The sequence below is a fragment of the Acanthisitta chloris genome, unplaced genomic scaffold (genome assembly GCF_000695815.1).
Source record: "Acanthisitta chloris isolate BGI_N310 unplaced genomic scaffold, ASM69581v1 scaffold16656, whole genome shotgun sequence".
NCBI lineage: Eukaryota > Metazoa > Chordata > Aves > Passeriformes > Acanthisittidae > Acanthisitta > Acanthisitta chloris.
The window spans coordinates 71,284-98,749 of NW_008676630.1; the positions used below are offsets into that span (position 1 = coordinate 71,284).

The 27,466-nt window shown below is 41.6% G+C and overlaps 1 protein-coding gene across 1 annotated transcript; it reads right to left on the minus strand.

The window, feature by feature from the left end:
• On the minus strand, positions 1–27,213 carry TFCP2L1 (transcription factor CP2-like 1; the record flags this gene model as incomplete). The annotated part of the gene is made up of 14 exons (XM_009076215.1): positions 1–348; positions 796–847; positions 3,247–3,389; positions 4,356–4,456; positions 5,129–5,219; positions 6,066–6,159; positions 6,256–6,304; positions 7,694–7,785; positions 9,485–9,595; positions 10,481–10,633; positions 11,297–11,403; positions 11,667–11,772; positions 13,379–13,455; positions 27,062–27,213. Coding segments are annotated over 14 exons (1,366 nt in total), but the record flags the coding sequence as incomplete, so codon positions are not given.
• Between the last annotated feature and the right edge of the window lie 253 nt (positions 27,214–27,466).

Consider the following 27,466-nt stretch of genomic DNA (forward strand, 5'->3'; position numbering starts at 1 on the left):
GTTTCTACATAATAAGCAGAAACCTCAACAATTTTTTAAGACTGAAGAGGAGGGGAGGGAGGAAGAAACATGTACAAGCTTTGAGGATGTTCTCAGCTCCAGTTTCAAAAACAAAGGAAAAAAACCAAAACCAAAATCACACACCACCAAAAATGTGTATCTGTAAAAGCAAGTTTTTCCTTAAGCTGTTTGGTAATTCTTAGTTCACAGGAGCGTTTATCCAGAAGGTTCTTCATGTTTCCATCTAGGTTGTAGCAATCTCAGTGAGGCACTAAATTTTAGGCTGTTAAAGTCTTTCTGTGCAGCACGGTCATTTTAAAATGATGTGGTAGCCATCATTGCTTTCAGCTGTAACAAAGAAATGCAAAGCATATTTTCATTGCTTTTAGAAAACACCAGAGATACAGAACTTCAGATTTTCTTCTTAGGTAGTTTGCAATAATTTGTTCTCTTGCTCCACAACCCACTCACGAAAATCAAATGTTGAAAATCTAGGTCAAATCATTTACATAAAAAACGCACATATGAATTGTCATCTTTTATCATTTCATTAGAAGACTTTCTGCTCATTTACATCAGTGGTATCAATGGATTTATGAAAATTTTTATAACAATGCAACTGAGAGAAAAGCATAGATCAATCAGCCTATCCGAGTGTAGTCAATACCTTGACTTACGCTAAATCACATTACTTATCTTTTCAGGATAACAGCACTGAGTTTGTGATAACATTTAGTGCAATCGAAAGGAAGAATTATCTTTAGAGCCACAGGTAATAACAGCAGCAATACATACCTTTTAATGTGCTGATAACAAAACAAGACTCATCTTGGAAGTTTTGCACCATCTGAAGGGCAGAAGGAAAAAAGCCAACATAACATATTTTTAGTAATTATATTCAAGTTTCTTTCCATGTCAGTGTAGACTTAGAGGAGGGTTATCCAACACCATTTGTTGTCTAGTCCTACACAATCCTCAGTAACTCTGCTCATAAGATTATTAAAGTACATGACTGATTAATTAAGGTCCTTGCAGTTCCTAATGTGTTTAAGAGAAGTGCTTGCCTGGAACTGACATAGCTTATTCAACATTTCACCATTCTCTTTGCAGCTCTTGATCCTGCAGGTTCTTATACCACTCCAGTTATTCTATTAATGATCATGCTCTCACTTGCCTTCAGTGAAGCTACACTAGTTTGGACTGGATAAAGACAGTCCCTTTCCTAATATCTAAGGGTGGTAATTACATATTCAGATGAATGACAGAGCTCAGTTGAGCTTACATTAGCATTTAAATAATATCTAGAGGTGATAAGTCCCAAGAAATTGATTCCTTGCTTGAATAAAGGAATTACTACTGCAAAGCCACCTTGGCAGTGTCCATCTGGTTATTTTGACCAAACATAGTATAGATACTGTGCTTCCAGGAATCATTTACCTGTTTGTATTTTGTCAAGGAACAGGAATCTTAACGAAACTGCTATGCAAGGCAAGGCAAATCATGGGAATCAAGATTAGAATCTAAAGCTATTTAAGTTAGTTATTCATGAGAAACAACTAGATTTTCAGAACAGGTGCAGGTTCTAGTGACGCCCCTAACTAAAGAGGTGAGTTAAAAGATTCAGATGACTTCAGATCCAATATGAAAAGCCCATTTAAGCTTCATCCTTAGTCAATGCTTCCTCCCATCTTATAGTATCTCTGTGGGACAGAGGAGGTTAATTACCCTCAGGAGGTGTCTCACACAGCTGAAGCAGATACTGGACACGATTTCAGAGGAAGGACATGTGACCAGAACTTCTCTGATCAGGTCATAAAATCCAGCTTTAAGAAAAAGCCTTCTCTAACTACTGAATATCATTCAAGTAGTGCACCTTCCAGCTGTAAATTGTTACACCAAAATACCCTTTTCAACTTAGTCTAATCTCCCTATTCTCTTTTGGGTTTAGCATCCAGCTCCTGCTCCTGCAAATCAAACTTCACGGCCCAGTTTGTGTGTCTCTGCCTAATGATGCATGAAGTACATTCACAGAGTGCCTCACTCTTGACACTATAGTACTAGAACAAGAAAAAAATATTTTAAAAAGCAATAGACATTGTTAATAATTGACTTAAACAAATACTTAAAGCCTTATGCCCAAGCTGGTTCATGAAATTCCCCTACCAAGAGTTGCCTCCAAGCATTTTGCATCCATAAAGCATCAAAGTTTCAGATTTAATCAGGCTGGAATAGCAAGGAGACTTCAGGAATAAGCATTACAGCCTTCAATTTAGGCTCTAGTTGAGACCTATGCTCTGCTTCATTTGTTTTAACAATGTTTCTTATAAATGAAGCTCCTTAAGTGATTCTGGTGCATGAATGAGTAAGTAATTTAGTAGGGGGAAAAGAGGAAGAAGGGCAACTCACTATTAACCTGCAAGTTAATGGAATGGACTAAATTAAGCCATCATATAATGGGACACAAACAGCTACCAGAGGTCCATTAAACTATAGCGTACACTTATAGGGCACTGACTGACTCAGTGGCTGTAATCACTGGCCAAGATGTAAGACAAATTGACGTACAGATTTTCAAACTTTAGGAAACTTACCTATTTACTTTTAAAGGTTTTTGCTTTACATCCTTACTTCAAAAATTGTGTAAGTAGCCAAGACGGAAATAAATTCATAGAATCATTTAGGTTAGGAAAAAACCTCCAAGATCATCAAGCCCAAACACTAACCTAGTGCCAGCAAGTCCACCACAAAATGATGTCCTAAGTGCCATATCTACACATCTTTTAAATACCTCCAGGGACGGTGACTCAAACACTTTCCCTGGGCAGCCTGTTCCAATGCCTGACAAGCCTTTTTGATGAACGAGTTTTTGATAATACCCAGTCTAAACTTCCCTGGTGCAACCTGAGGCCATTTCCTCTTGTCCTGTTACTTGGGAGAAGAGACAAACTCCTTGCTACAATCACCATTCAGGTAGTTGTAGCGAGTGAAAATGACCAATTTTGTCCTGTTTTGTTTTGCTCAAATCAAACAAAGAAAAAATCCAACCTCTTTTACAAAGTAAAGGTCTTGAAGCAACACCAAAATCAATGCTGTGCATGACTGATTCACTCTAAGTATTTAGCTTGCTGGGATTAGTAATTTTGAAATGCTCCCTTAAAGCTTCATTCCATAATTTGAAAGTTCATTCTAACTTCAAGAAGTCAGACAACTCTTACAGCTCTAACAAAGTTTGCATTATCTTCTTACCTCATTGCTCACCAATACATGGATCCCTGTGGGTCCCTGCCGATAGATCCGATTTATCTGCTGTGGAGAAATGCTGTACAAGTTTGCAATCTTCTCAATTAATTCCAGCGTGGTCAATTCTTCTAAGAAGATTGCATGATATACTGCAACAAGTTGAAAGTAATTACAGATTGCACCAAGTTGCTTAGCATCAACAACCAAATGGGTGCAAGATGAAGGTTCAAATTTTGAAAGTAGATAAATGAGCTTAGTACTTTTACAGCAGCCCCCAAATATCCAGCTTGATGATCTGCAGAAAAATACCCAGTATCTAGATGTAGTGGCCAATTAAAGCACACACAACTTTTTCCCAGAGGAAAACATGGGGACTAATGACAACATGTATGACAGGGCACCAAAAACCCCTCTCATAAAGATGCTAACACGTTTGGATAATCTACTTTTACTGATTCTGACATTTTATAAAAAGAACCAATTAATAGTAAAACACATGCTATTATGTTACACAAAAGCAGAATTTTATTAGATGCCATCCACTGATCCCATAGGCACCAACTAGAGCATACAACATATCAGGTAACTCCAGCTGACAGTACTGGTTTTTAAATTCAATCCAAATTATAGAAACTAGGTAGAAAAACTGTGCCTGGCTATTATTAACTGCAAGAGCTAAGGATAATCTGTTTTCATTTGATTGTACACCATGTCATGAGAGATGACAACTCCCCAAAAGGTTTGAACTTTCAAGAAGGAGAACCTCACTTTAAGACCTCCTGACCTTCCACTTACCAGATTTTTTTTCAAACAAGTCATAATCTAAAGCAAATTGTGGATGGAAGGGTAGTTTTTAATGCTATTGTCCCTACTAAGAACTGAATAGAGATTTTGCTGTGGCATTCTGTAGTTAGTTTCAAAGTTGGGACTGTTTCCCAGGCAGACAGTACCAGTTGGAATCTGTAGCCCTGAAACTAACCAAAGTGGCAGAACTGGGATAAACAGGACCTCTTCAAACAGTCAGTGCACCAATAGCTGTCCCACACAGGAGCTCAGGCTGAAAGCAGCATTCTCACCAGTTAAGTGTTTAACAAAATCCATAAGTAAAAACTTACCACAAAGACTGCCATCTCCATTTTCTCGTTTTTGGTGGAGATGGGACCTGTTTTGCTCTGGTTCTTGACAGACATAAATTGTCATCTTGGGCCTTACATTTCTATGGATTATTAAAAAACAGTAGTAAGTTATTTAGAAGATCTAAAATTGTTCCAGTCAGCTACCAAACAATGAGAGATGGAATCATTCAGCCTGTGCATAAATAACAAACTAAGGGATAGTCTTGATGCTGGGGACTAGATGTCTTAGGACATCTAGTAAGAGTCCCCTGGAAGATGGTGCAGAGCACCTTAATCTTTCAGGATCAGATAGGTATAAACAGTTTATAGCACTTGCCAAGCAGTTCACCATACCTGCCTCTACTGATTGAAATTCTGCCCAGCTGTAAAATCTATGAGGTTATTGGAATGAAAGTAAGTTTAAGAGTCATTTGAGGCTCCATGAATTCACTGTTTTGTTGTTCGTTACCTGTGACAGAGACGCGACACAGGATATTGTAAGCTGTGTCTCTCATGAGATGGATGGAAACTATCAGCTGGTAGCAAATAAACCACTGGAGATCCACATTATGCTGCTTCATTCTGGCAACATTTCTGAGCTGTGCTTGGATTTGGATACCATTGTCATTACCTCCAGTCTCTGAGATTACCTCTCTGAAGTGTTAAAAGGAAGCCGAAATGCTACAGCTCCAGGATTAACTTCTAGTTAACACTGAAATTACCTAGGGATGCTGTCATAACTCAAAAAAACATAGGAAGGAAGTAGTACAAACCTTCCTTTGATTGCATTGAAGAGCCGAATTCCATCAGCAGGCCCACAGATTTGAACAAAATCATCTTTGGACATCTTCAGTAAGTCGGCACCTATATATTTCAAATTGATTTTTTTCAGAAGTTAAAAAAATCCTAGCTTCCAGATTGTGTGTATGGGCAGCAGGAAAGGGCAGGAGGAGAGAATCCACAAAGCTAAACCAGACAGATCTGCGCAGAGAAGTTGCCAATTCAGAGAGGTGTACACTGCAAATCAATTGTTGTGAAACAGAAAGCTAGAAGCTGCCAAAAGAGCAGTGCTGCACTGGAAAATATTCTAGCCAACTCAGAAAAAAATCTAGATATTTAACACTGGCCATTAAATGACCCAATATTCTGTAATTGTTATGTTCACTGGGTTATTTAATCATGTTGCAAGTCAGAGAGGCTCCTTGTGGTTTCAACATCTCTAGCAATTTCTCCTTCCACCATCTTACTCATGTGTACAACTACCTAGAGGGATGGTACAGTGAAGATGGAGCCAGAAGCTTCTTAAAGGTGCACAGGGACAGGATGAGAGGCAGCAGACAGAAGATGGAAGATGGGAAATCCTGATTAGATACAAGAGAAACACATGTTCACTGTGAGAGGAATTAAGTACTTTTTTTAGAGGGACTAGAATTTGCAGCCTTGGAGATACTCAAAAGTAACTGAACAAGGCTCTGGACTTGCTTCGAGCAGGGGTTGCATCTGATGAACTCAAGAAGTCCCACCTTAATTTATTCTCTTCCATCTTTACTTATCCTGTATGTCTACAAACTAATTTGACAAATGCTAACTAATCTAAGAACAACCAGTGATCCCATCAACAGTGGCCAGCAGCAGATGCTACTGATATGAAGCATGAGCTGCACTTATACAACAGAACAAAAACCAAATAACTGGACTGTTTAAACTCACCCGAAAAACTTGAGAAGAGTCTACAGAATGGAGAGAACCTATTACGATGAAGCCACTGCTGGGCATCTTGAATAGAAGCAGAAGGAAGGAGATGCTACATTGCAAAAAGAATAAGAAGGTCTTGAAATGAACTGTTCACCAGTGTCCTAAAAGAGAAAAGCACCACATTAACATGATCTCAAGTACTTACATCATTGCTGGGAGGCAGGAGCTCCATTTGGTGGGTTGGAGAACTGTTGCTAAAAGAAATTATATAAAGTTGGAAGAGAAAAAAAACACATTATTTTAAATTTTACATTGCAGTGTCCATCCTCTTCCCCCTCCTCCATTTGACTCAACTTTCACAAGTTACATACCAGCTTGGCTTTTTCTCTATCAGATTTTTTTAAAATGTGTCCAAAATCTGGACCAAGAAAAGAATAAAAAAACCTCTCTACTTGAGCCTTTTGTCAGTCAGTTGAGGTCCTACTTAACACTGAGAGAAAAACTCAGTTTACTGACCTCATTCAAGCTTTTCCATATGGACGACTCACTAATGTGACATCATCTAGACAAGAAAATTGTAACCCACAGGAGGGCTGAACTCAAAATTTCTATGATCTAGAAATCCTCTAAGTAAATCCACTGTCTAATAATGATTCTTTACAAAAATTGAATGAAAGATCTTATAATTCAATGCTGGTGTTATCTTAAACATATTAAATTGCAATTTCACTGTATTACACAAACCCACAATTCTACTAAACCCTCCTAAAACATGGACAGGACTTTAACACATTAAGGATTTTCCCAAAGATCATCTACCACTGGAAGAAAATGCTCGACAGATTCTTCTACTAACACAAAATTTTGGCATTCCAGTGTTTCATAGGTTGAGGTTATTCATAAGTTTCAGTTATTCACAGGTTGAGGTGACTCAATGAAAATTTGCAATACAATATTGATTAAGAAACTGTGTGGGAAGCCAATAAGTCGGCAGAGTCCAAAAGAAAAAGAAAGGCCTATGCCAAATTCCTAGGGGAAAGTATGTTGCAGGGAGGACTTGGAAGTACTGAGGGACCCTGTACATTTCTGACATCAGTTATCATATTGGGCATTTCAGGATCACTAGAACTGTTTCTTTATGATGGCTATATTAAGGATTAAATATGCCTTCATTAGTCTTTTGTCCTGCAACAACTTCTCAAAACCCAGGCTGTTTTGCCCCAGACAGGACTTCTTTACATCCCATTCAATTGGGAATTCAGCACCCCAAACTACCTCAAGACAGAAAGTATGGAAGAAATATCAGCTCTAAAGAGGTGCTGAAAGCCTCTAACACACTTGTGAGGAGATACTGGGAATTCCTGGTACAGGGTATGGTGTGTTCTCACCAAGAATTGCCCTGGTGGTGTTCTGAGGTTCATCTTCCAGTCACCACATAAACAGCAGACATACAACAGTTCTCTGCCTTACAGGGAACTCTTGCATGAAGGGTCTAAAAGGCTCTTGGGAAATACTTCCCCTTTCCTAGAAAGGGCGGTCCTTGACCTCTTCTTCCAGGGTATGACATGCATGGACATATAAAGCTTATGCACACAAAAGCTACTACATCAACAGGAAAGATAAAGCATTTATTTGTTACATACCCATCTCCAAGGTTGAAGCTGTTGGGAGAACTGTTGTAGCTTGGAGATGGAGCATTGTTCATTTGATAAGGCACATCTGGCCAGGGAGAACACTGTTGGAAGAGAGGCAGTGGGGATACTTTCATAAGGATGGAAATAAAGGATTTGATTCTCCTCTAATACCACATTCATGCTGTTGCCACGCCACTAACTTCAGCTCATCACTCCTGCTGGGAGGAGGAGATGGGCCATGGATTTTCTACACTGCTCTCCAAGAGGGCTGTCAGGGGGCCAGATTGATTCCAGTTGTGCATTCCACGTTTCTTTCTCCCATTTCACAAAGCCTGTCCCCAAATAACACTGGGCCAAAGAGTGCACAGCTGTAAGTCAGAGCAATGCCAGTAAGTCAACTCAGACTGAAGGCAGCAATGATACAGAAAATACCCCTGGTCTCAATTATGAATCCCTAATTAAATTCAGGCAAGAGTGACAAATACACTCCAGTGGCATTGCTTCAGGTTTATGCCAGTGAAAGAGCAGAATTTGAACCAGCCTGCTAAAACCTCTGGCAATTAGTCAAAGAGCTCAAGTCATAAATGGGTACTACATGGAGAAAATTTCAGATAGATAGACACAAAGCTACTAAAAGCATTCAAAAATATAGGTCAGCCTCCACATTCCATTACAGTAGTGTAAAACCAGACTAACCCAGCTAGAATTGGTGACTCTGTTCTGAATTTAAGCCACTGTAATCAGCAGGAGAAATCTAGCCCTGTGGAACCCACTACCATCAAGAGCTCAAGAAAATGCTCTGTAGTATCCTTGTTTGCAGTGATAAAAAGACAAGTGTAGCTTTGCAGCTTTACTATCTCCACAAACACTGGCAAATATTTTATCATCTCCACAGCACTGGCAAATATTTAACTCTTTGGCAAGCCACATTTCCCCATGCAATATGTCAAAGTGCATCAGATCTCCTAGGAAGAGTTTGGGATCTGCCAACTCAGTAGAATTAAGTCTGTCAATTACAAAACATGCTGGTTGCACCTAGCAACATGAGGAATATTGAGCAGGAGGGCCTGGATCTCACAAACAGGAAGTTGTTTTAAATTAAAAAAAAAAAAATCATTTTTAGAAGTCCAGAAAGCCACTTCTAAAAAAACTAAATCAAACTATAAGACATTCCCATAGGGAGACCGAACAGCACTTTTAAATCCCTTTCTTTAGTCCTGTTGCTTAGTCATTCTGCAGTGTAGGGTAAGTTTATATATACATCTAGGTAATGATAGTGAAGAATAGAAACACATACAATCCTACACCAGATGCATCAGGATATAAGACATTCAAGATATTCCTAGAGTACAACCCAGAATCTTCACAAATCTTGTATGTAGCAGTAGCTTCATAGGCACTTTCACAGAAAAACAGATTAAAAATAGAAATCAGTCTATTCATCTGATCAAGTGTCCAATCTCCACCATGAGCTTTTGTGAGACAGTTCTGAAAATACCTCTACATCTGGCATCTGAGGGCCATGACAAGTGCCCAGGAGCACAGTGAAGTATTGACAAAATATTGGTTTTAAAGCTAGACTGTAAAGGGTTGGTTTATACCCCAAAACTTAAGAAACTTTGGTATCTTTCATAAATTTCAACAGCAAGAGATATTTTATAATTTCACTCTGCTCTCAATTTCAATCATATCTGAGCATACATGTCTCCACAAGACAATCTCCAGGGCTCAGTTAGACTGCATTTTCTCTCAACTCTATCTCCCGACAGGATGTAGCATGACATGTCTAAAATGCTTTACCTCTGTGAGAATAGTTGTCTCATAGGAAGGCTGATACTTCTCCTTCTCTTGGGTGGTCTTCTTTTCCATTTTTTCCCTGTCAGTCTTCTGCTTTCTGTCTGCTCCTTTAGGCTATAAGCACAAGCAAAGGCTTTCCTTATGCCAAGTATTACAAGTTTGGAGACAGAGGCCAACAGATTTATCTAATCTGTTCACAAAAGTCTCCTTAAGATTTATGGGAACTCTACATATGAAACAAGATCTGATCTGCATTTTCTAGGCAACAAAATTAGTCAAGCATTTCTACTGTTTCTATACATCCTCCATTAATGCCTACTGCAGTTCTAAGATAGGCTGACCACAGTCCTGAGATGAGATTCCAGCTATTTCAGACCATAAGCCCCACCAGTTATGCATCTCAACTGGCATTTGTACCATCTTTCCAGAAACAGGAAAGACACTGCTCACAGGAGCAAACCTGAAGCATCAGATCCTTTGAGAAAACAGGTCTATGGGAAGTTTGTTGTTAAGTAGCTACAGGACTGTCAAGCTCAGATCAGAAGTTTCAGAGATGCTTTGTCCCTGAATCTTTCTCTCCTCCAGGTAGCACAGAGAGGAACTCTGTTGCAACAACAAAAAAAAAGGGCATTTAAGATCTCCAAGATATACTCTTATTGTTCATGGAGGATTAAATCACAAAAACTTGAAATGCCATAATGTCTTGATTGCCTAGGAGCATCAAAATACAGTGAATACTCTAAATACCTCAGTATTTGTATGGTGTTCAAAGCACAGTGGACTGGCATTAAGTCTTGGGTCACTGGAATTCAATTAGAATTGCTGTGTAGTTCAGTGCTTATGCCACCCTGTGCACAAGAGTCCTGTTGAAGTTCTTAAGCATATCCGGTTAAGTCTGTTCTTTTACTCCACTATTTGCTTCACTTCTATGCAATTTAAAATCTTTGCATGTTCCTGTGCCTTAATCTAGTTGATGACAAAGCCAAAACTACCTCATACCTTGAACACTTTGATCTGGCAGCTTGCAGAATGCAAGTGTTCTGTGTATTCACCATTTTCATTCTGCTTAAAGGTGTCGATTTGCACCCGGAAGGGCACCCCTTTCTCTCCTCCATGTTTTCGTGGAGTAAATTCTGTGCTGATGCAATGTACCTGGCAAAACAGAAGCTGTGCTCATCTCTGGAGACAGTTGGAACCTGTGAAATCTGAATTTCAGATATTGCCTGAACAGGAGGTTTTGGCTCCTCCTGAAAAGCTAAGATAGGCAGAAGAGTTCATATATTTTCATTTCTGTTCAGGACAAAACAATTAGAAGAACAAGTAGCTCAGAGAGAAGCATGGCATCAGGAAAAGGATCCTTTAAGTATTTAAGTAAATTTAATTGCATTAATAACATTTAGATTTAAGTAAATCCCACATACAGATTGAAAAACAGATAGTTGGCATTTGGAATGAGAAATACTCATGAAAGAGGAAAGCAAGCAAAACTAAGAGGTTGTGAACAGCTTCCTCCAGACAAAACCCACACTTAGAAAGCAACATCAGTGGGTTTTTTTTGTGGGGTTTTGTGGTTTGTTCTTTTAAAGAACATCCTAGCTGTAGCAGGTAGTACTCCAAAGTTATCAAGTAGACAGCAAGTCGATTTAGTGAGTATCCCACAAATTAGTTATATGTGATTGCCACTTGAATTTGTATATCATCATTAACATCTTTCTCTCTCCTTCATGTCCTGGCTATTTTAACTCTCCAGGTCTTTACAAGATATCTGACCACTGTATTTACCACAGAAATATCACTTTATCACTTTTTTCTTACCTGAATGAATGCTGAGGCTCTCTTTGATGGATCCCAGAGAAATTCAACAGTGTTCAACTGGGTTGGGCTAGCCCTGGGATCCAAGATACCGACTGACAGCGGAATATCTGTAGAAGAAAACCCCTAAAATTTTAAAAATATTAAATTGAAGAAGAGAAAACATTTCCATACAATCACAAGATGCATGTGAAAAGTGAAGCCACCAATGAGATACCTATTTGGGACCTATAGTGCTAGATCTCCTTCCCACCCAAAGACATACAAGATTCCTAAGACAGTAGGATATAAAAAAACCTAAACACACATGCAAGCACTCCATACATTATTCAGCTTCCAAACACTGCATAGGTACCACATGAAATAGTCTCACCTATATCAAGGATGCGGTCCCCAGGCCGACTCCACCTCCAGCCCTCAAGCTGCTGATGCTCTGTGTACTGCAGGCGTCGATCATGGAAAACTACACGAATTATGCTCTGTTAAGAAAAGACAGCAATATAAACTATGTGCTCCAGAAGCCCTTCTCTCAAGATGACTTTGGTTTTCCAGAGTAGAAGCAAAAGCTGATCTGTTAATGTTTCTCACCCCCATTCAAGAGGAGAGTAGAGGGTCCACCTAAGAGACCCATCACCATGTTTATCAAATTCCTAAGGGACCCCTGAGAGAGAGAAACACACTTCCCCCTTCACAGGGCACATCTATACTGCATAACACAGCCCTGTACAGCTTTCTGGGATTTGCTCTGGAAGCACTATAGCAATGCCCACCTAATCTCAGGTGTCATGCTATGTAAACATCACTATACTGCCTCCACACCCAAAAAGACTCACATGGGGGTAATACTTAACGTGTCTACCATGTCCCAACCCCAGTATATCCCATTCTGATTAGCAAATGTGGAAGCCAGCTCACTGGCCCCTGCACTGGTGGAGCTGACATGTCCAGACACCTTGTCAGTGGGAATTAAACTTGATTCCAGCCATTAACAGCCAGTCATTGGATTTGCCCCAGTGTAGTTAAACAAGTGTAGAATAGGAAAGCTTTTGTAACCGCAAGCTGGTCTGCAATGGTGCAGCCATGTCAATAACTGGAGAAAAAAGGCTGGAATAAGGGCAATCCCCAGGGCAGACAAGTCTTAAGTACTCCTAACTAATATATCCTTTTGTATATTCAGAGCGCTACACTTACATGAGTTAATGACCCCTAACAGCCCAGTTTCTCAAGCCCATACTCCTGCTGGGACTTCCATATCAAATGAGTGAGCAACTTTTCCCAATGAACCTGAGGAACACCCAAAACAAACTTTTAGAAGCAAGCAAGCCACAGAGGAACACCTGCAAAATTGGAATCCCACAGGGAACACCTGCAAAATTGGACCCCAATCCACATGCTACCTGAAATGGGCCAAAAGACAAAGAGTGAACTGCCTAAACCTGGACAACATTTGAAATCCAGATTGGAATCCAAATTTTGCAACTGGTCCCCACTTCTCAAAAGAAATCCTGAGGCAGAACAGCCAAGAATTGGGGAGAGGAAGGCTTGAAGGTTGGATCCAGAACGAAGGTCTGGACCAAAGTTTTTCAATTTGAACTGTTTTGGGAGGAGGGAAAGCAACAAAAAAATTCCCCCAAACCAAACAATCAAATTCTATATGTTCATAATTATTCTCATTACCAATGTAAACCAGAGCTATGCAGAATCTGCATGGCAGAACAATGTAAACAACTGGGTCCTCCATTTGACATATAACAACCCAGGCCTGTTGCTGGGGTTAAGTAGGGAGACAAGTCTGCCTCTCAGCAGCTTTGACCATGTTCACCACTGAACTTTGGGATTCCCCTGAACCCAATATTCACAGTGAAACTTTGGGGTCATGATCACAAACAGAACAAAGGTTCCCCTGAAGCCCTGCAAAGCCAAGCTGCATAGTCCCATGAAACTACCACTCAACAACTCCATCAGCCCTGCTCCCATTAAAAACAATGGCAGTGTTTTCCATTGTCTCAGTGTGAGCAAGGTCAGGCCCTTCATTAGAGGCTGTATGTAGTAGCAGGAAGAAAAGAAATCTATATTTCTCCTTACCTTTACATATTTTGTGTTTAAATCTTGAAACTCTCCCAATTTCCTATTCTCAAGTAGACGGATTTCATAAGACTGACCTAGAGTTTAAGGAAACATTTCCAAGGTGTTTAATATGTTGTAGCAATGAGAGAGTCATGCTGGCATTTATGTGGCTGATAAAGCATACGTTTGATCAGGGAAAGCTTATTTTTGCTAACATAATGCATTTGCCCCAGTAATCAAGTATGCAGTAAAGCACAGCAGAAATCTGAGGGGAAGGTTTTCCTATTGGCAGCCAAAAGCTCTTCATTAGGGCATCAGTTATAGTCATCTCCCGGGATTGCTGCAGGTTTCTGGTCACCCTCTAGAAAGTCACCAAGGTGTTCAAGGCAGTTGTCCCCCCACCCATGTTACATGGTTATAACAGCACTGCCTTTGTCTGTCCCTTCTGCTAAAGCAATTCTGCTAAAGCACTGGTTGTGTGCAGGGATACTGCCACAACAGGTCTAGACTATTCTGCAGAGGACAGCGACTTGGGCAAAATCTTGCCTTCTTCAGAGAGCAGTCAAGCCTGTAAGGTGTTTTGATGAACCAGAAATACGGAATCTGTTCCACAAGGCCTGGAAAGTGGCTGCCCATGGCATAAATACTCCTTCAGACATTTGTGTGAAGATAGCAATGGATATTACAACATATTAAGACCAGTTCCAGGAAGGGAATTCATATTCCAATACCCCACCACCACCCCCAGCATAAGGAACTCAGCTAGTTCAATAGAATTTAGCTAACTGGTTTATGAAATAACATCTCTCTCCAAGGCTGACAGCAGACAAAGGAGACTGATGTCTCAAAACCTTATGCAGAAATGGCTAAGATGGTACAAAAGCTCATTGTATTAGACTAAGACTTTACAATCAACCTGCAGCCAGTACCAAGGCAGGACAGGATCATTAGGATTAATGGAGCACATGTATACCTTATAGCTAGTTTTTGTTCATCTTGCTATCCTCCCTTTTCCTGAAAAAAGTACAGGGTATGACAAGGCAGGCACCAAGGAGATCAGTTTGGGTTTTCCGGCTCAACCAGTATCTCCGCAGAACTGGCCCTGCAGAAAACTGCAAAGCAAATATATCTCCCTCTAAGCAGCTACTACCAGCAGAGACAAAAATGCTACATTTCTGGATCTGGATCTAGAAATAGAAGACTTATAAAGGCAGATGTGTCAGAAGGGCACCGTGTTTCAGGCAGATTCCTTTTTGAAAATCCCACACGTCTGAGTACAGACCATATCAATAGAGCACAGGGATAAATGTGCTTTTTAACCCGGCTGGCAGGTAAGGAAAAAAAAAAAAAAGGGAGCACAAGAGAGGCCATACTCAAGTCCCAAGTGTTTTCACAACACTCCTACTGATGTTGATAGGAATTCTGCAACCAGGAAATGGCCCTTGAATCCAGCAAGTGGCTTAGGGCATTGGGAGAGGGGAGAATAAACCATATGAAGTACCAAAATAAGCACTGGAAACATGCGTAGATCTTCTTTACCCATCTCTTTGCATATAAGTAAAATGAAATTACAACAGTGACCTGCCTTTGAAGACTGCTGGACAACAAATGTGGATTTTGTAAACAACAGTCCTGAAACTGAGGTCTTCCACACTAACTCGAGACTTTCTAATGTTCCCACTGATACATGTTTCTCACTTGGCAAATTTTAGAGAGGTGCACACGGCTTCCTACATAATATCATTGTATAAGCATAGAAATATCAGAGTCAGGTTAACAAAATGCGTTTTCTCTCACAGAATCATGGAAAAGATCCTTTAGATCATTGAGTCTAACCATTAGGCTAGGACTGCCAAGTCCACCACTACATCATGTCCCCAAGCACTACACTTGTTGTACTATGTACCTGTTTATCTATGTTGTATGAAGTACTTGGCTGCTCAATGGCTCAGCTTGGGGAGAGATTTTACCACCTATAGAGTGATACAGTTCATCATCTCAAACCAATTTACACAGCCAAGCATCTCTTGCACTTACAGCTCATTTCCATGCATGCATGAGGCTAACTAATCATCACAGAAAATTAATTTAGATTTTGAGACCACGAGCATCCAAGAGACAGTAAAATACATCTATTGAATCTATTCAGATGGGGTAACAGAGAGCAAAATTTATGGCATGAGCTGTGCTATAAAGGAAGGCAAGTGTCAAACCAGAAGCACTGACAGGTATCCAGCAAATATCTCAGGAATGAGCAGGGGTTTGGGACACCTCTGTGCACTGATACATTTCTACTCTTTGGTCAGCCTGATTTGCTTATTTGTAGTTGCAACAAGACAAAAGAAAATAATGGGCATAAAAACATCAGCAATTTTCCTTTCAAACTAACAGCAAGCACTCAAAAACTTCGCAGCATGGATCTTCCACCCCTTACATGGGATAGGAACAGTACTGCAACCTGGCAGTGAGCAGGCACCACTCATCTCCTCCTGACAGGAGTGATTCACCTTGGATGGAGCTAGAAACAGATTATGCCGACTAGTAAAAGAGAAACTGCAGTGCAAACAGAGTTAATATTAAACAGCAAGCCAAGGAGGAAATAAAATGCTTCGATGAAAGATATGTGGGTCATCTGATGGAAGCCCTGGAACGCAGTTTATGCCATGAAAAGCCTCAATCAAAATGGTATTTTATGCTAACTGCTTTCCCCTTGAACTCTAAATGTTTAACTAGAGCTGTTACACAGAACTATTACCAACCAAGACTGCTCCCAGCCAAGCTTCAGAAAACGTGGTTCATTTCCCCCTCTGTGGAACTCTGTCAGTGAGAATTTGGTCCTAATTTCTCAAAGTTCCTTTATATGTTAATCTTTTGGTATTGACTTCAAATCTATTCTCCTTACAACTTTCCAGCAAATTCATTGCTTTGTGGCTCCTGGTACCCATAATTCATTAGCATGGACAGCATTCAGATACTTGTACTTTTATAGCACCAAACTGCCTGGATTATACTTTTTCCTTGAAAAATACCTTCCAAACCTTGTTCACTCTCTCTGTTTTCCATCATCCCTACCAGCAAAACTCCTGAAATGGTGAATTACAATCCCACCCCGGCAATTATAACAACTGCAAGGAAAAACAGCCCTAAAGAATGATGACTTGGATGTTGGAAAACAAAAATCCCTTTGTAAAGTAAAGTGAACAATAGCAACCTAACCTGAAGAAAGCTGAACTCCCCCTGGCGTCAGAGGGCAAAGAAGTCACACAAGACCCTGATACACAGATCGTCTATGAATGCTACATCACTGACTGCACTAGCAGGCACAGACTGCCAATTTTCTGCTAAAACTAAACCAGTAACAGATCATTCTTAGTCAGGTATCTACATCTGCAAAGAAATATGCCTGCAGGTGTGACTAAAGCAATCTGTATTTCCAGTTCCCAAGACAGATTGCAACTAGCTAAGTGCAAAACATACAGCTGAAATACAGAACTCTGCTATACTGAGTTTCCCCATCTGTCTCGGATGGAAATACAGATTAATACAGGCAAGACTACAACTTTCCAAGTCAATACTTGGTGGTGAAGTTTGAGACAGAGTAAGAAGGTACCAATGCTGAGACTCTACAGTGATTTGACTGATTCTCCCAGGCAACCAGCAGTAGGATAAGAGGGCACAGACTAAAGCTCTGCCAGGGGAGGTTTAGGTTGGACATTAGGAAGAGATTTTTTACGAAAGAGTGATCAGGCATTGGAATGGGCTGCCCAGGGAGGTGGCGGATTCACCATCTCTGGAGATTTTCAAGATGAGACTGGATGTGGCTCTTAGTGCCATGGTCTATTAACGACGGTAGGGTTGGACTCGATGATCTTTGAGGTCTCTTCCAACCTGGTTGATTCTATGATTCTATGAATGGTCTGACATTGACCAAAGCAGTATCTGGTCCTCAGCTGACAAGGGCTCAACATCCACTGGGCTCAGATGGAAGGAAGAGCCTGAAAAAATAATTGTGGCAATGGAGAGCAGTGGTGGCCACTTTAGAGCAGTCCCCCTTTAGCAGGATGATAGACATAACCCAGTGCTAAAGGTCAGCAAGTTGCTAAAACCCATTTCCTACCATGCTCTCAATATTGGCCATAGCTGCACCACCATAGGCAGCACAGGTTTGAGATCACTTTGAAGCTGGTGACCAGCCTGATCTCTGGTCATGGTGTAATTCTGGACACATGCATACAGGGGCACCTAAAGCATGTCTGTCACTATCTGAAATGAAGAGGACATTTTGCAAGCAAATCCCCAGCACAGCTGATGCTGAAGCAGCCTCCTGCATGCCTGTGTGATCTGGTGCTCCCCTCACTCACCATAACCCTTCTTCCCTACCTCAGGCAAAAAACAGAACTGTAATAAATATTTAGAAAACCACAGTAAATTCCTGAGATGCAATTTGTCTCCCGTCTTCACTGAAAGCTTCAGAGGCACCTATAAAAACCTGGGTGGGTGATGATATACTGTAATTTGTATTTTGAACAGACATTCCCTGAGCAACGGCAAATGTAATCAGTCACCTCCAAGGCTAGAGATTAAGCAACTTGCTTTACAAACGAGAGTAGTATCCAGCAAAGTAGTAATCACCCAGGTCCAGAGAATTTCTGCCTGGTAATTCATAAAGCAATTGCATCTATCTGAAAGAGAATTTATATAGGCTGCTTACTTTTTTTGTCTTTTATAGTCTTTGGTAATTAACACATTAAATGCAGACACGACCACTTAATTTGGGACGAAAGAACTAAAAGACAGCGATTTATTACAGATGAAAAATAATTTAGTTCAACACAGGAATGCTTTGACCTGCTCTAAAGGCACAAGCCTTAACAGCTTCCTGATTTCCATGGAATTTAGTCAGTCATCACGAATTTTTGGTAATTTCTGATTACAAAAGGTTATCATTCTCAGCTCATAGTTACATTTACTTCAAAAACTGTTTGCTACACCACCACAATATCCTGCTTGCTTTTCTTTGTTTCAGTGTTACATTTCAAGGGCCACTTGCACTATGCCTTTTGTGGTTTTCTGCACAATACACCGACACGATACGCTAATTTCCAATTAGGATGCTGATGTTCCAGGCCGATATGACTCAGGACTTACTTCACCTAGCCAAGCAGTCTGCTTGCCTTTCCAGCAATTAACTGAGCCCTAACCTTCAACCAAGCAATATCCCCAACAAAAGTCTGTGGAAAGGGGAAAAAAAAAAACACCAACAGAGAATCTTCTTTCTCAGAATGGATCCACACAGCACTAGACAGAACCAGCCTGGAAACTGTTTGATTATTAAGCCAAGCTGGCCAATAAAAATTCCATTTAGCAACTTTATATGGACATCCTAAAGAGCACACAGATAAAGGCAAAGGAATGCTGACAGTCAAATGCACCACGCAGAAGGAGGGGGAGGGAAAAAAAACCAGCTAGCATTTATCATCCCAAACCGAAGCACATGCAGCAGGCAGGAGGATCACCTTTGAAACAGCCAAACACAACTATTCTGGGCATCAGGCACACTCGAATATTTTTCTGATGAGAAAGATTAATGAACCCCCAGGGTAAACAGGCAAGAGCAACAAAGCTGGCATCTGAACTTGCATGCTTGATTACCCATACCTCTTTAGCCAGTCACAAGCAAAATTTAAAATTAGCATAAGGCTTGCTCAAGTGTCTGCAGGACAAGAAGTAAAGGCAGAACCCTCCATCTCTAGGCCACAATTGGCAGTGGATATTCTGCAGTTGCTTACTGCAGCCTCATTCCACAAAGATGCTGTGGATGTTTATCCAGAGGATATTATGAATTCACCAGCTACACAATAGGCCACCCTGAAAGTTCCCACTATGCTAGTAACATGGAAATCCTGCAAAGGAGGACAAACTGTGGGCCAGGAAATCCAAAAGGAACACGAAAGTCACCCTAACACCGCAGGCGCATCTGAGGCCACATCCCATCTTCAACACAGCACCCAGAGATGGAGCAGGGTGAATACAGCCACCCCTTTCCTTAACATATCTGCCCAGTTTCTGGTATTCATTGTCCACATTGCATCCATATCAAGCTGCCCAATGCTCATTAATTCTTTTGTGTGGTTTCTTTCCTTATATTGTGGCAATCGGAACCACAATTTACACATGCCTTGCTTTACTGTTCACAGATTTGCCCTTCACCTGCCCCCAGCCTGTTTCCCCTTGCAGCAAAGCTACCTTAGCTCTATCACGTTTTGATACCCATCCGAGTTCAACACCAAGGATACCTGCCCTACTTGTCACTATCACCAGGGCATCAAGACTACAAGAACACAGCAGACCAATTCAGCTACTAATTCTACTACCACACCATAGACTTTCATGGTCATCATGTCTGTGTTTTCCCTCCTTTTACAATCTGCTCCCAACTTGAGGGGGTTTCTTTGTCCCCTTCTTTCTCTTTCCCATGTGGGAAAGCCAAACACATGCCTTGGAGCTGAGATTGCTGCAGGAAAATTTCACTGCTCACTTACTATATGAACATTCAGTTGAGCCCTACTCTCTCTAGACTTTTGAAGATGGTCTATTCTACAGTTATGACACTTCATAGCTAACAGGCACTAACAGAAATACTCTTCATTTATAGTGGTTTCCACTCAAAAGAGAGAAAGATACATATAAATCCCCAAAGACTACAGTCTAACATTGAATCAAAGGACACAACACTACCCAGCTGACACAGAAACACTCCTAGTTGCTACGTTCACTGCATCCACTTGGGCTTCTCTTGCAAAGACCTCATCCACTTTGTTGGATCCTGCCTAATCTAAGCCATGTTATAAACTTTGATCTTTAATAGAAATTAATCAATGAAGAAACTATGGACTTCCAAAGGAAAGCTGAAAAAATATCTATGCTGTGCAAATAATATCTTCCTGTAATTCCACTTCTTTTGCATGTATGTGAAACACTCAGGATTATCTTAGTCACATCTGTCCAGCTCAGAAAACCTCAGCCCCCTCTGTGCAAGTAAAAAATACAGGCTTTTTCTGGTTTCAACCTGTTCTAAGTCAATTTGGACAGCAGGTTTTATAGCTCTGTAAGAGTAGCTGTGTGTGTAATATTTACTTGAGTTTCAGATAACTAAAAAGAATGGTCCCAGGTGAGGGTGCTGAAGAGAGATGCAGAAGATCTGCGTGCAACTCCTGACCCTACCTGGCAGCTCCCTCAGATGCCCTCAGGTAAATTGCTTCCTTCACCACTCTTCCTTCTTCTGCAGTAGGAAACTGGGAAAAAGCAAGTCTCACTCCCACATGTGGCTGCTCACTCAGTGCCTACCACATGACAGGAAAGGAGATGTGATTGGCAACCATCCTATAAAATCAGACTGTACCTTCCACTCTGGTCACAAACGAGGCACTGAGCTAGGACAAGAAGAATCTCACTGCTCCAGTCTTTGCTGTTTAGTTTCAGGAATACATAATAAATGCTTGGAGAAAGGAAAGGGGAGAAAAACTGTTTATTTTTCCTACCTCTTTAGGAAAAAAACAAAGTATATTCTCTAATAAAAAAGTATATTACTCCTATAAAACCAGCAAGTCACACCAAACCTACAGTATTTGTCGAGCTTCTTACTGCTACGTAAAATGTGATCTCTTAGGACACTGCAAATTAAAGAAAAGTAAATAAAAAATTTCCATATCTTCTCAGATTGATAGGTACATTGATACAAACATCAAATCCTGTAAAATCACAGGCAAAAATTTCACTATCATAATTAAAGGAATCTCAAAGTAGATATGGATAATGGGCTAAAATAAAAAAGTGACATAGAATATAAGAAAAAAACTTCCCAATATTCTCATACTTCTTACTCCACCCAGAGGAACTTCTGAGCACTCCCTTCCTTCACAGATCCTGAAGATTTATGGAAGTGGGAGAATTAAATGCAGTCTAGGGGCTTCCAGTAGGAGTTGTGCACAGGCTGCAATCCAGCAAGTCCACAAACCCATTTGAATTTCATCCAGATGTTAGCAACAGAAGAAAGGATTATAGAAAGAATAGAAAACAGCCCCTTGGTTAAAAGGCAACTGAGATTCTAGCTTCCTAGGGACAACAGAAGTCAGATGCTCTACTTGTGCAGAGGTGCCCTGTCAACTGAAGCAAGATTCATAGTGAGCTTAGGGGTGGTGTGGTTTGGAGACAGGGTTGTTTATCCTGGGCTGCCAAGTGAAGACAGAGCTGCCAAACATATGGGGAAATTGCTGCTAGCACAGTTAATGGCTTCAGCTGAGACACCAGAACCTACTCAGAGCTGTCTTCAAAGTCAAGCAGAATACAAATTCCTTCTCCAAAGATGAAGAGGTGCACCACAAGAACCAAAACCACTAAGTAGCCAGTCTCAGAAATGGTAAAGACAAACCAGCTTTGTTAGCCTTTTCTTAAGCCATCCAAACCCAGGAAGAAAGTGGAGAGGGGTCAAGGAGCAGTATGGCACTCCAGAACAATCAGGGAACAAGGATGCATCAGTGGGCAGCCACCAGAGTGCACCTGGTAGTCCCAGTCTCATGACACAAAGCCATTGTTGTGCCTGTGATCTCAGGCAAGGGTGGATGGAAGAAGCTACGAGCAGCAGATCTCCTTGAAATGCCCAGGGCCTAGTCAATGATGGCAGTGACTGTTAGGAGAAGGGGCAGCTCCTAGCACAGGACAAGGCAAAAATAACCCCACAAACAGAGCTATAATTAAACCAAAAGCACACCCAGCCAGAGCTGGTCACTCAGCCTTCTCTACACTTCATTTAGGCAAATAAAGAATTGTTCCAGGAAAACTACAAACATCCAGGCAGTTGTGACCCCATAAAAACTCAATTACGTAGGAGGGAACGTCAATACAAAACAGCTTTTTTCATTTACTGTAAATCTTAGTGTTTAAAACTGGGTTCTCTGGCTGTAGAAGATTAGACAACCAAATTTGAACTTTAGACTTTTTAAGGGAGGCAAAGGTTCTCTTCTGCCTTCAGTTGTAAGCAATTTCATCTCAAACCCAAACAATTAGCAATCAACTCCAAAGCTTCCTCTTCAGCTGCTGCTTGCCCAGTGCTTTCTACACCTTTCTTTGGAGAAGAAATCAGAACACATCTGCAGTGACCTGAGGCAGGACAACACTCATTATTTTAAATGCAGCATCATTTAAAGTGTACCAGTTTATGCACATGTGCTTGAACCTGGATAGATGCCTGGGGTTGAAATTTGGGGGTTTTGTTTATGTGTGACCCAGATTCAAACTAAGTCCATCTTCATGAGGCATCTGTTACTTATGCACCTCTATAGCAATGCTCCCAACATCACAGGTTTTCTCAGATGTTAGTGGGTTTCTCTCATGGTTTAGCTTTTTGACTTGTTTGTTTTCTGAACAGTCTAGGACTGGCAATAAGGCTGACTCCAGGAAGACACTGTAAAGCAAAGATGATCAGCCTTCCAAACCCTAACCAGCTGTATACTAAAATCCTCACATGGCCAAGAACCACAAGTCACACACAGCAGATCTGCAGAACTGAACACAGCCCAGGAAAGCCTTACAGGCAGGTGACAGCCAGTTACTCTGAAGTACCACTGGAGTACTGGCTGGATTTGTCAAACAGCCTGCTCTCAGTGACCCTTGCCATCAACCTTAACCACCCACTATTTGAAGTAATTCAGACCTGAGGCTCTGAGCCAGCCCAATGCTGGTCCTGAAAGAAAGTCTTAACTTGAATAGCTCACAGTCCACATGTGGTTCTGGCACTACAAACTGATTCCCTTGGGCAATGACTTTCAGGTTTTTGTGACTTTTGGCATTTTGTTTTTTACAGGAATGATTTTATTTCCTCACATTTATTGGCATTCAGATCTACTGTACACAGTGCTTGTTTCTTCCACATTCCTCCTGCTGCAATTTCTGGAACCACCTTTCATTGCTCCCATGTCTGTCCATGTCTGAAACTGGTTTCAACCAGCCATGGTCAAACCACACCCCATATGACTGCAGACCATGGAATATGCACTGCATCAAGCCATCTTGCTAAAGCAGTGGTTTGTAATATGGTTGCTGGTTGATTGTTTGTCTGAAAATCCCTATCCACAAGAGACACTGAAATAGTGCTAAAAGGCAGGCTAGTTCCAGAAATGTTAGGCGATGTTTGTGCTGCAAACTTCTGGACAGTGTAGCTCTGTTGACAGATGTGATCCCTGACCAAAGGAGCAATGCCAGCAGCAGCTTCTAATGCAAGGACAGCATCTTTACCAGTTTCATGGACAGAAGGTAGAGTGGTGTTGAGACACCATACTAAACCCATACTTTGTCCCATCAGATGAGAAATCCTCCTGAGATCTAGTAAAGACCTCTTAATGAAGGAACAGCCCTAAGGATTAGCAAACTAAGATTGTGTTCAATTTGGCTCCAGTTTCCCAAGGAATGTGGGAAGGCAGAGGGGAAAGAGACCGGGAAAGACAAGTGTAATGAGTCAGTGTTTGGAAACCAAGCTAAGGATTTGACTCTACTTACTCGTTTATAGGCTGGTTCTAGAGTTGTGGCCAGCAAGCACTCATGGTTTCAAACTGGAGTAGACAAGCTTGGGACTGTGCCACTGCTGAATGTCCCCAAGTCAACTTAACACTACAGCTAAGCTCATTCCCTTGTGCTCCCTCACAAATGCTTCCTCTGCCCTTTTGCTGACAGCACTGGTCTTCCAGTGCAGGAGACCTCTCAACCTCCAGCCCTGCAGAGAGCCCAGGCCAAAGACCTCTTCCTCCTCTGCACTACTGATCATCTCTCTGGGTCTACCCAGCAAGAAGCAAGGCTTATGAGAAGTCATTATGTTCCACAAGCCTGGAGCCCTCTCTTATCTCCTGTTGGTACACAAACACAGCCACTGGACAGCCCTTCTTCCTAGCCCATATGAATCCCTTTCAGATCTCACCTGAAACTCTCCACTGGTTCCTCTTCTATCTCTGCTATGCAACTTGGCCTTCAACTCACTACCCAGTTCTTCCAGCTTTCCCCACTCCATAGCTTCATCAGACCTGACCTTTCTCCACCCAGTTCTGCACATGGAACTACCTCCTGAGTTGGTCCACTTGCCAACCACCATTGAACCAGTCACATGTGAAGAAAGTGTTTCAAGGCAGGGAGCAGAGCTGTTTCATGGCAAAAAGGTCAGTTACAGGGCAGTAAAGAGCTCAAGCTGGGAAGCAACATTTGAACAAGTGGCGAGTCACCCAGCAAGCAGAAAACCCCAAAGCTTTTACTGAGAGTTTGGGAAAGTAACCACACTGGATGTGAATTGCTTTATCAGTGCTGAGACAGCCACTGTGTATCTGCCTTACTAGGAGCCAGCTATGACTGATGCACAGGCAGGGTGGAGGGACATTCATTAACGAAGTTACCCATTTGCTAAAGTAATCCATCACAAAACTCAAGTGTACAGGGAAGAAGGGAAGTTTTATGTAACAGTGTTTGGCCAAACCATGATAAACACAGAGAGAGGGTAAGGTGCAAGAGGTGTCCCCTTGCTTACAGTCAGCATAAGGCAATAAGGTGATGTAGGGAACAAATTGCTTCATGAGATGGCTGTGGTATTGCAGCTGAGTCACAGTGTCTTGGAGTGTGTCAGTTCTTCTGTCATGCCATGTGTATTGGCTCCTGAAACCTCATATCCACATGGGACCAGACTCCAGCCTCTTTTTACTAACTAGCACAAGCAAGTGATTTTGGTCTAATGGATTTAGTATCAAGATAGACTACATGTCAGACAAATTTAGAATAGATGGCTGTGGTATTGCAGCTGAGTCACAGTGTCTTGGAGTGTGTCAGTTCTTCTGTCATGCCATGTGTATTGGCTCCTGAAACCTCATATCCACATGGGACCAGACTCCAGCCTCTTTTTACTAACTAGCACAAGCAAGTGATTTTGGTCTAATGGATTTAGTATCAAGATAGACTACATGTCAGACAAATTTAGAATTATGGAGTGCCCACTTGTTCCCCCACCAGCTTCCCAACTCTGCTCCACGGCACAGCTCCTTCCAGCCTCATCCCTGCTTTGCTCCTCCAGGCCTGTCCAGCCTCATGCTCTCCAGAACATATCCTGCAAGGACACATCCCTTGAGGGATGAAAGACAGATGACATTCAAGAAATGCCAATGAAACAGATCAGTACAATGTCAAGATGGAGCAGGAGACAACTCCCTGCAATAGTAAGCAGGTTAAAGCCTAACACATGGTCTGTCTGAAAGGCAGTAACAGTCTCACTTTGCATAGGAAAACATCAACTGCTCCAGTCGCAGTTTTTTAAAACTCATGGTATTGTGTAAAGAGTTGTCTAACTTTTTCCCTTCCAAAGTAAGAAAGCAGGCACTGCCTCATGTATGCTATAATATTTGGCCATTGGCTGCTTTTCACAACAAAAAAGTCATTTATACCAAAACAGCAAAGGACTGTGTTTCACAAGAAGATTAATCTCAATCTCACCCTTGATATGGCCCATATCACCTCCTGGGGTTTGCTGTGTTTAGATGGATAAACCGGGCAGACACACATCCCAAGCATCTTTTGATTGTGGGAGACAAAACAGTGCCAGCTTATGTGATAGAAAACACCTGGCTCCTTGGGTAGAGCCTGCAGCACTTGGGTGATTTCTGTGGGGGCTTCATGGGTCTACCAGCTAACAACACAGACCCAGCAGCCAGCTGCACCTGAGGTCAGAGTCCAAGGGAGGTCAGGGCTCTGATTTCTACCAGCATTGAGAGAAACCTATCCAGGGAGGCACCAAGTGAGCATCCTGCTCAGTGCACAAAGCTTAAAGAGCTGGGCAGTGTCCTGAAGCAGGAGAGGACCACAGTAACAGTGCAGACAACCTTCAGCTTGATGTTAGGCTAATATCCTTGTTTACAGTGTGGCAGAAAATAAGCGTACTATGTTTTAGCATCATCTGTGCCTGGAAGGGTCTGATCCCCCCCAGGACCACGTGCAGGAGGTGCTGCAAGGCGATAACCAAATGCCAACCACAGATGTGCCTGCACAAATTCTGCCAAAGGAAAAAAAGAAAAAAAAAGCATAGAGTAACAGTGTTTGTTTATCCAGGAGTGAGAATTACCCTGTAAGGTCAGCTGTAGAGGACTTTGCTGCACTGAACCCTGGCAACTTGCCAAGTTAAGCACGTAGCAAAGACATCACCCAGCCAGTGGGAACAATGTCACACACTGCCCAGACCACAGAGCAGCCCTTGGATACTTGCTAGCTCATCCTCTGGCAATGCCCTCTTACAGTGCCAGGGGACTTGGAGTATTAAGAATCCTCCCCTACTCAAAGTTTGCCCACTTGCTTAATCAATTTGGCCTCTTGAGATGAAGGCAGGAGATTGTAGTTTAAGTTGTCTGAGATCAAGCCAGTACTTGGCCACAGGGAACTATGCATGCTCTAACATTGCAATAAGTCAATAGTTACGTCAGTAGTACTCCATTATTTTATAACCGTTGATGATCAGGTATCTAAATGTAAAAAATTAAATATTCCTCCTTTCCTCCACTTCCCTCCCCATCTCTATGCCTCTCTTCCCATCCTGCTGCCCTCCCAGTAAGGCATAAGTATAGGATTTAATCTCTCATGAATTGTTCCCAGGAAATATGCTCTCCAGTGTAGTGCAAGCCCTACCTTGGTTGAGATAGGTCAGGGTTTCTTCGTGCAATTTCACGGCAGGTGACGTGGCTGTGCAGAGGACATACTGAAAGGGTGGCAGCTTGGCATCATTCTCAGGAGACAGCTGTGGCTCTTCCTGCTTGAAAATTGGCAGCGCAAGGACATCTCTGCAACATACAGTTCACACTCATTTAGTTAGAGAGTTTACAGAATATCATAGCATCAATCTGCACTTGAGTTTTACCATCTGAGATACTGGAGATGGTCTCTGGAGAAACAGAGTTAAAATGGGTAAAATAGAAAGAATTTGGCCTATATAATGTAACCAGTGCTCTAGGATAACAGCACTGCACACATAAGAACACAGAATTAATTTATGGTTTTAAAACATAAATTAGATTTACTTTTCAGTTAAGCAGT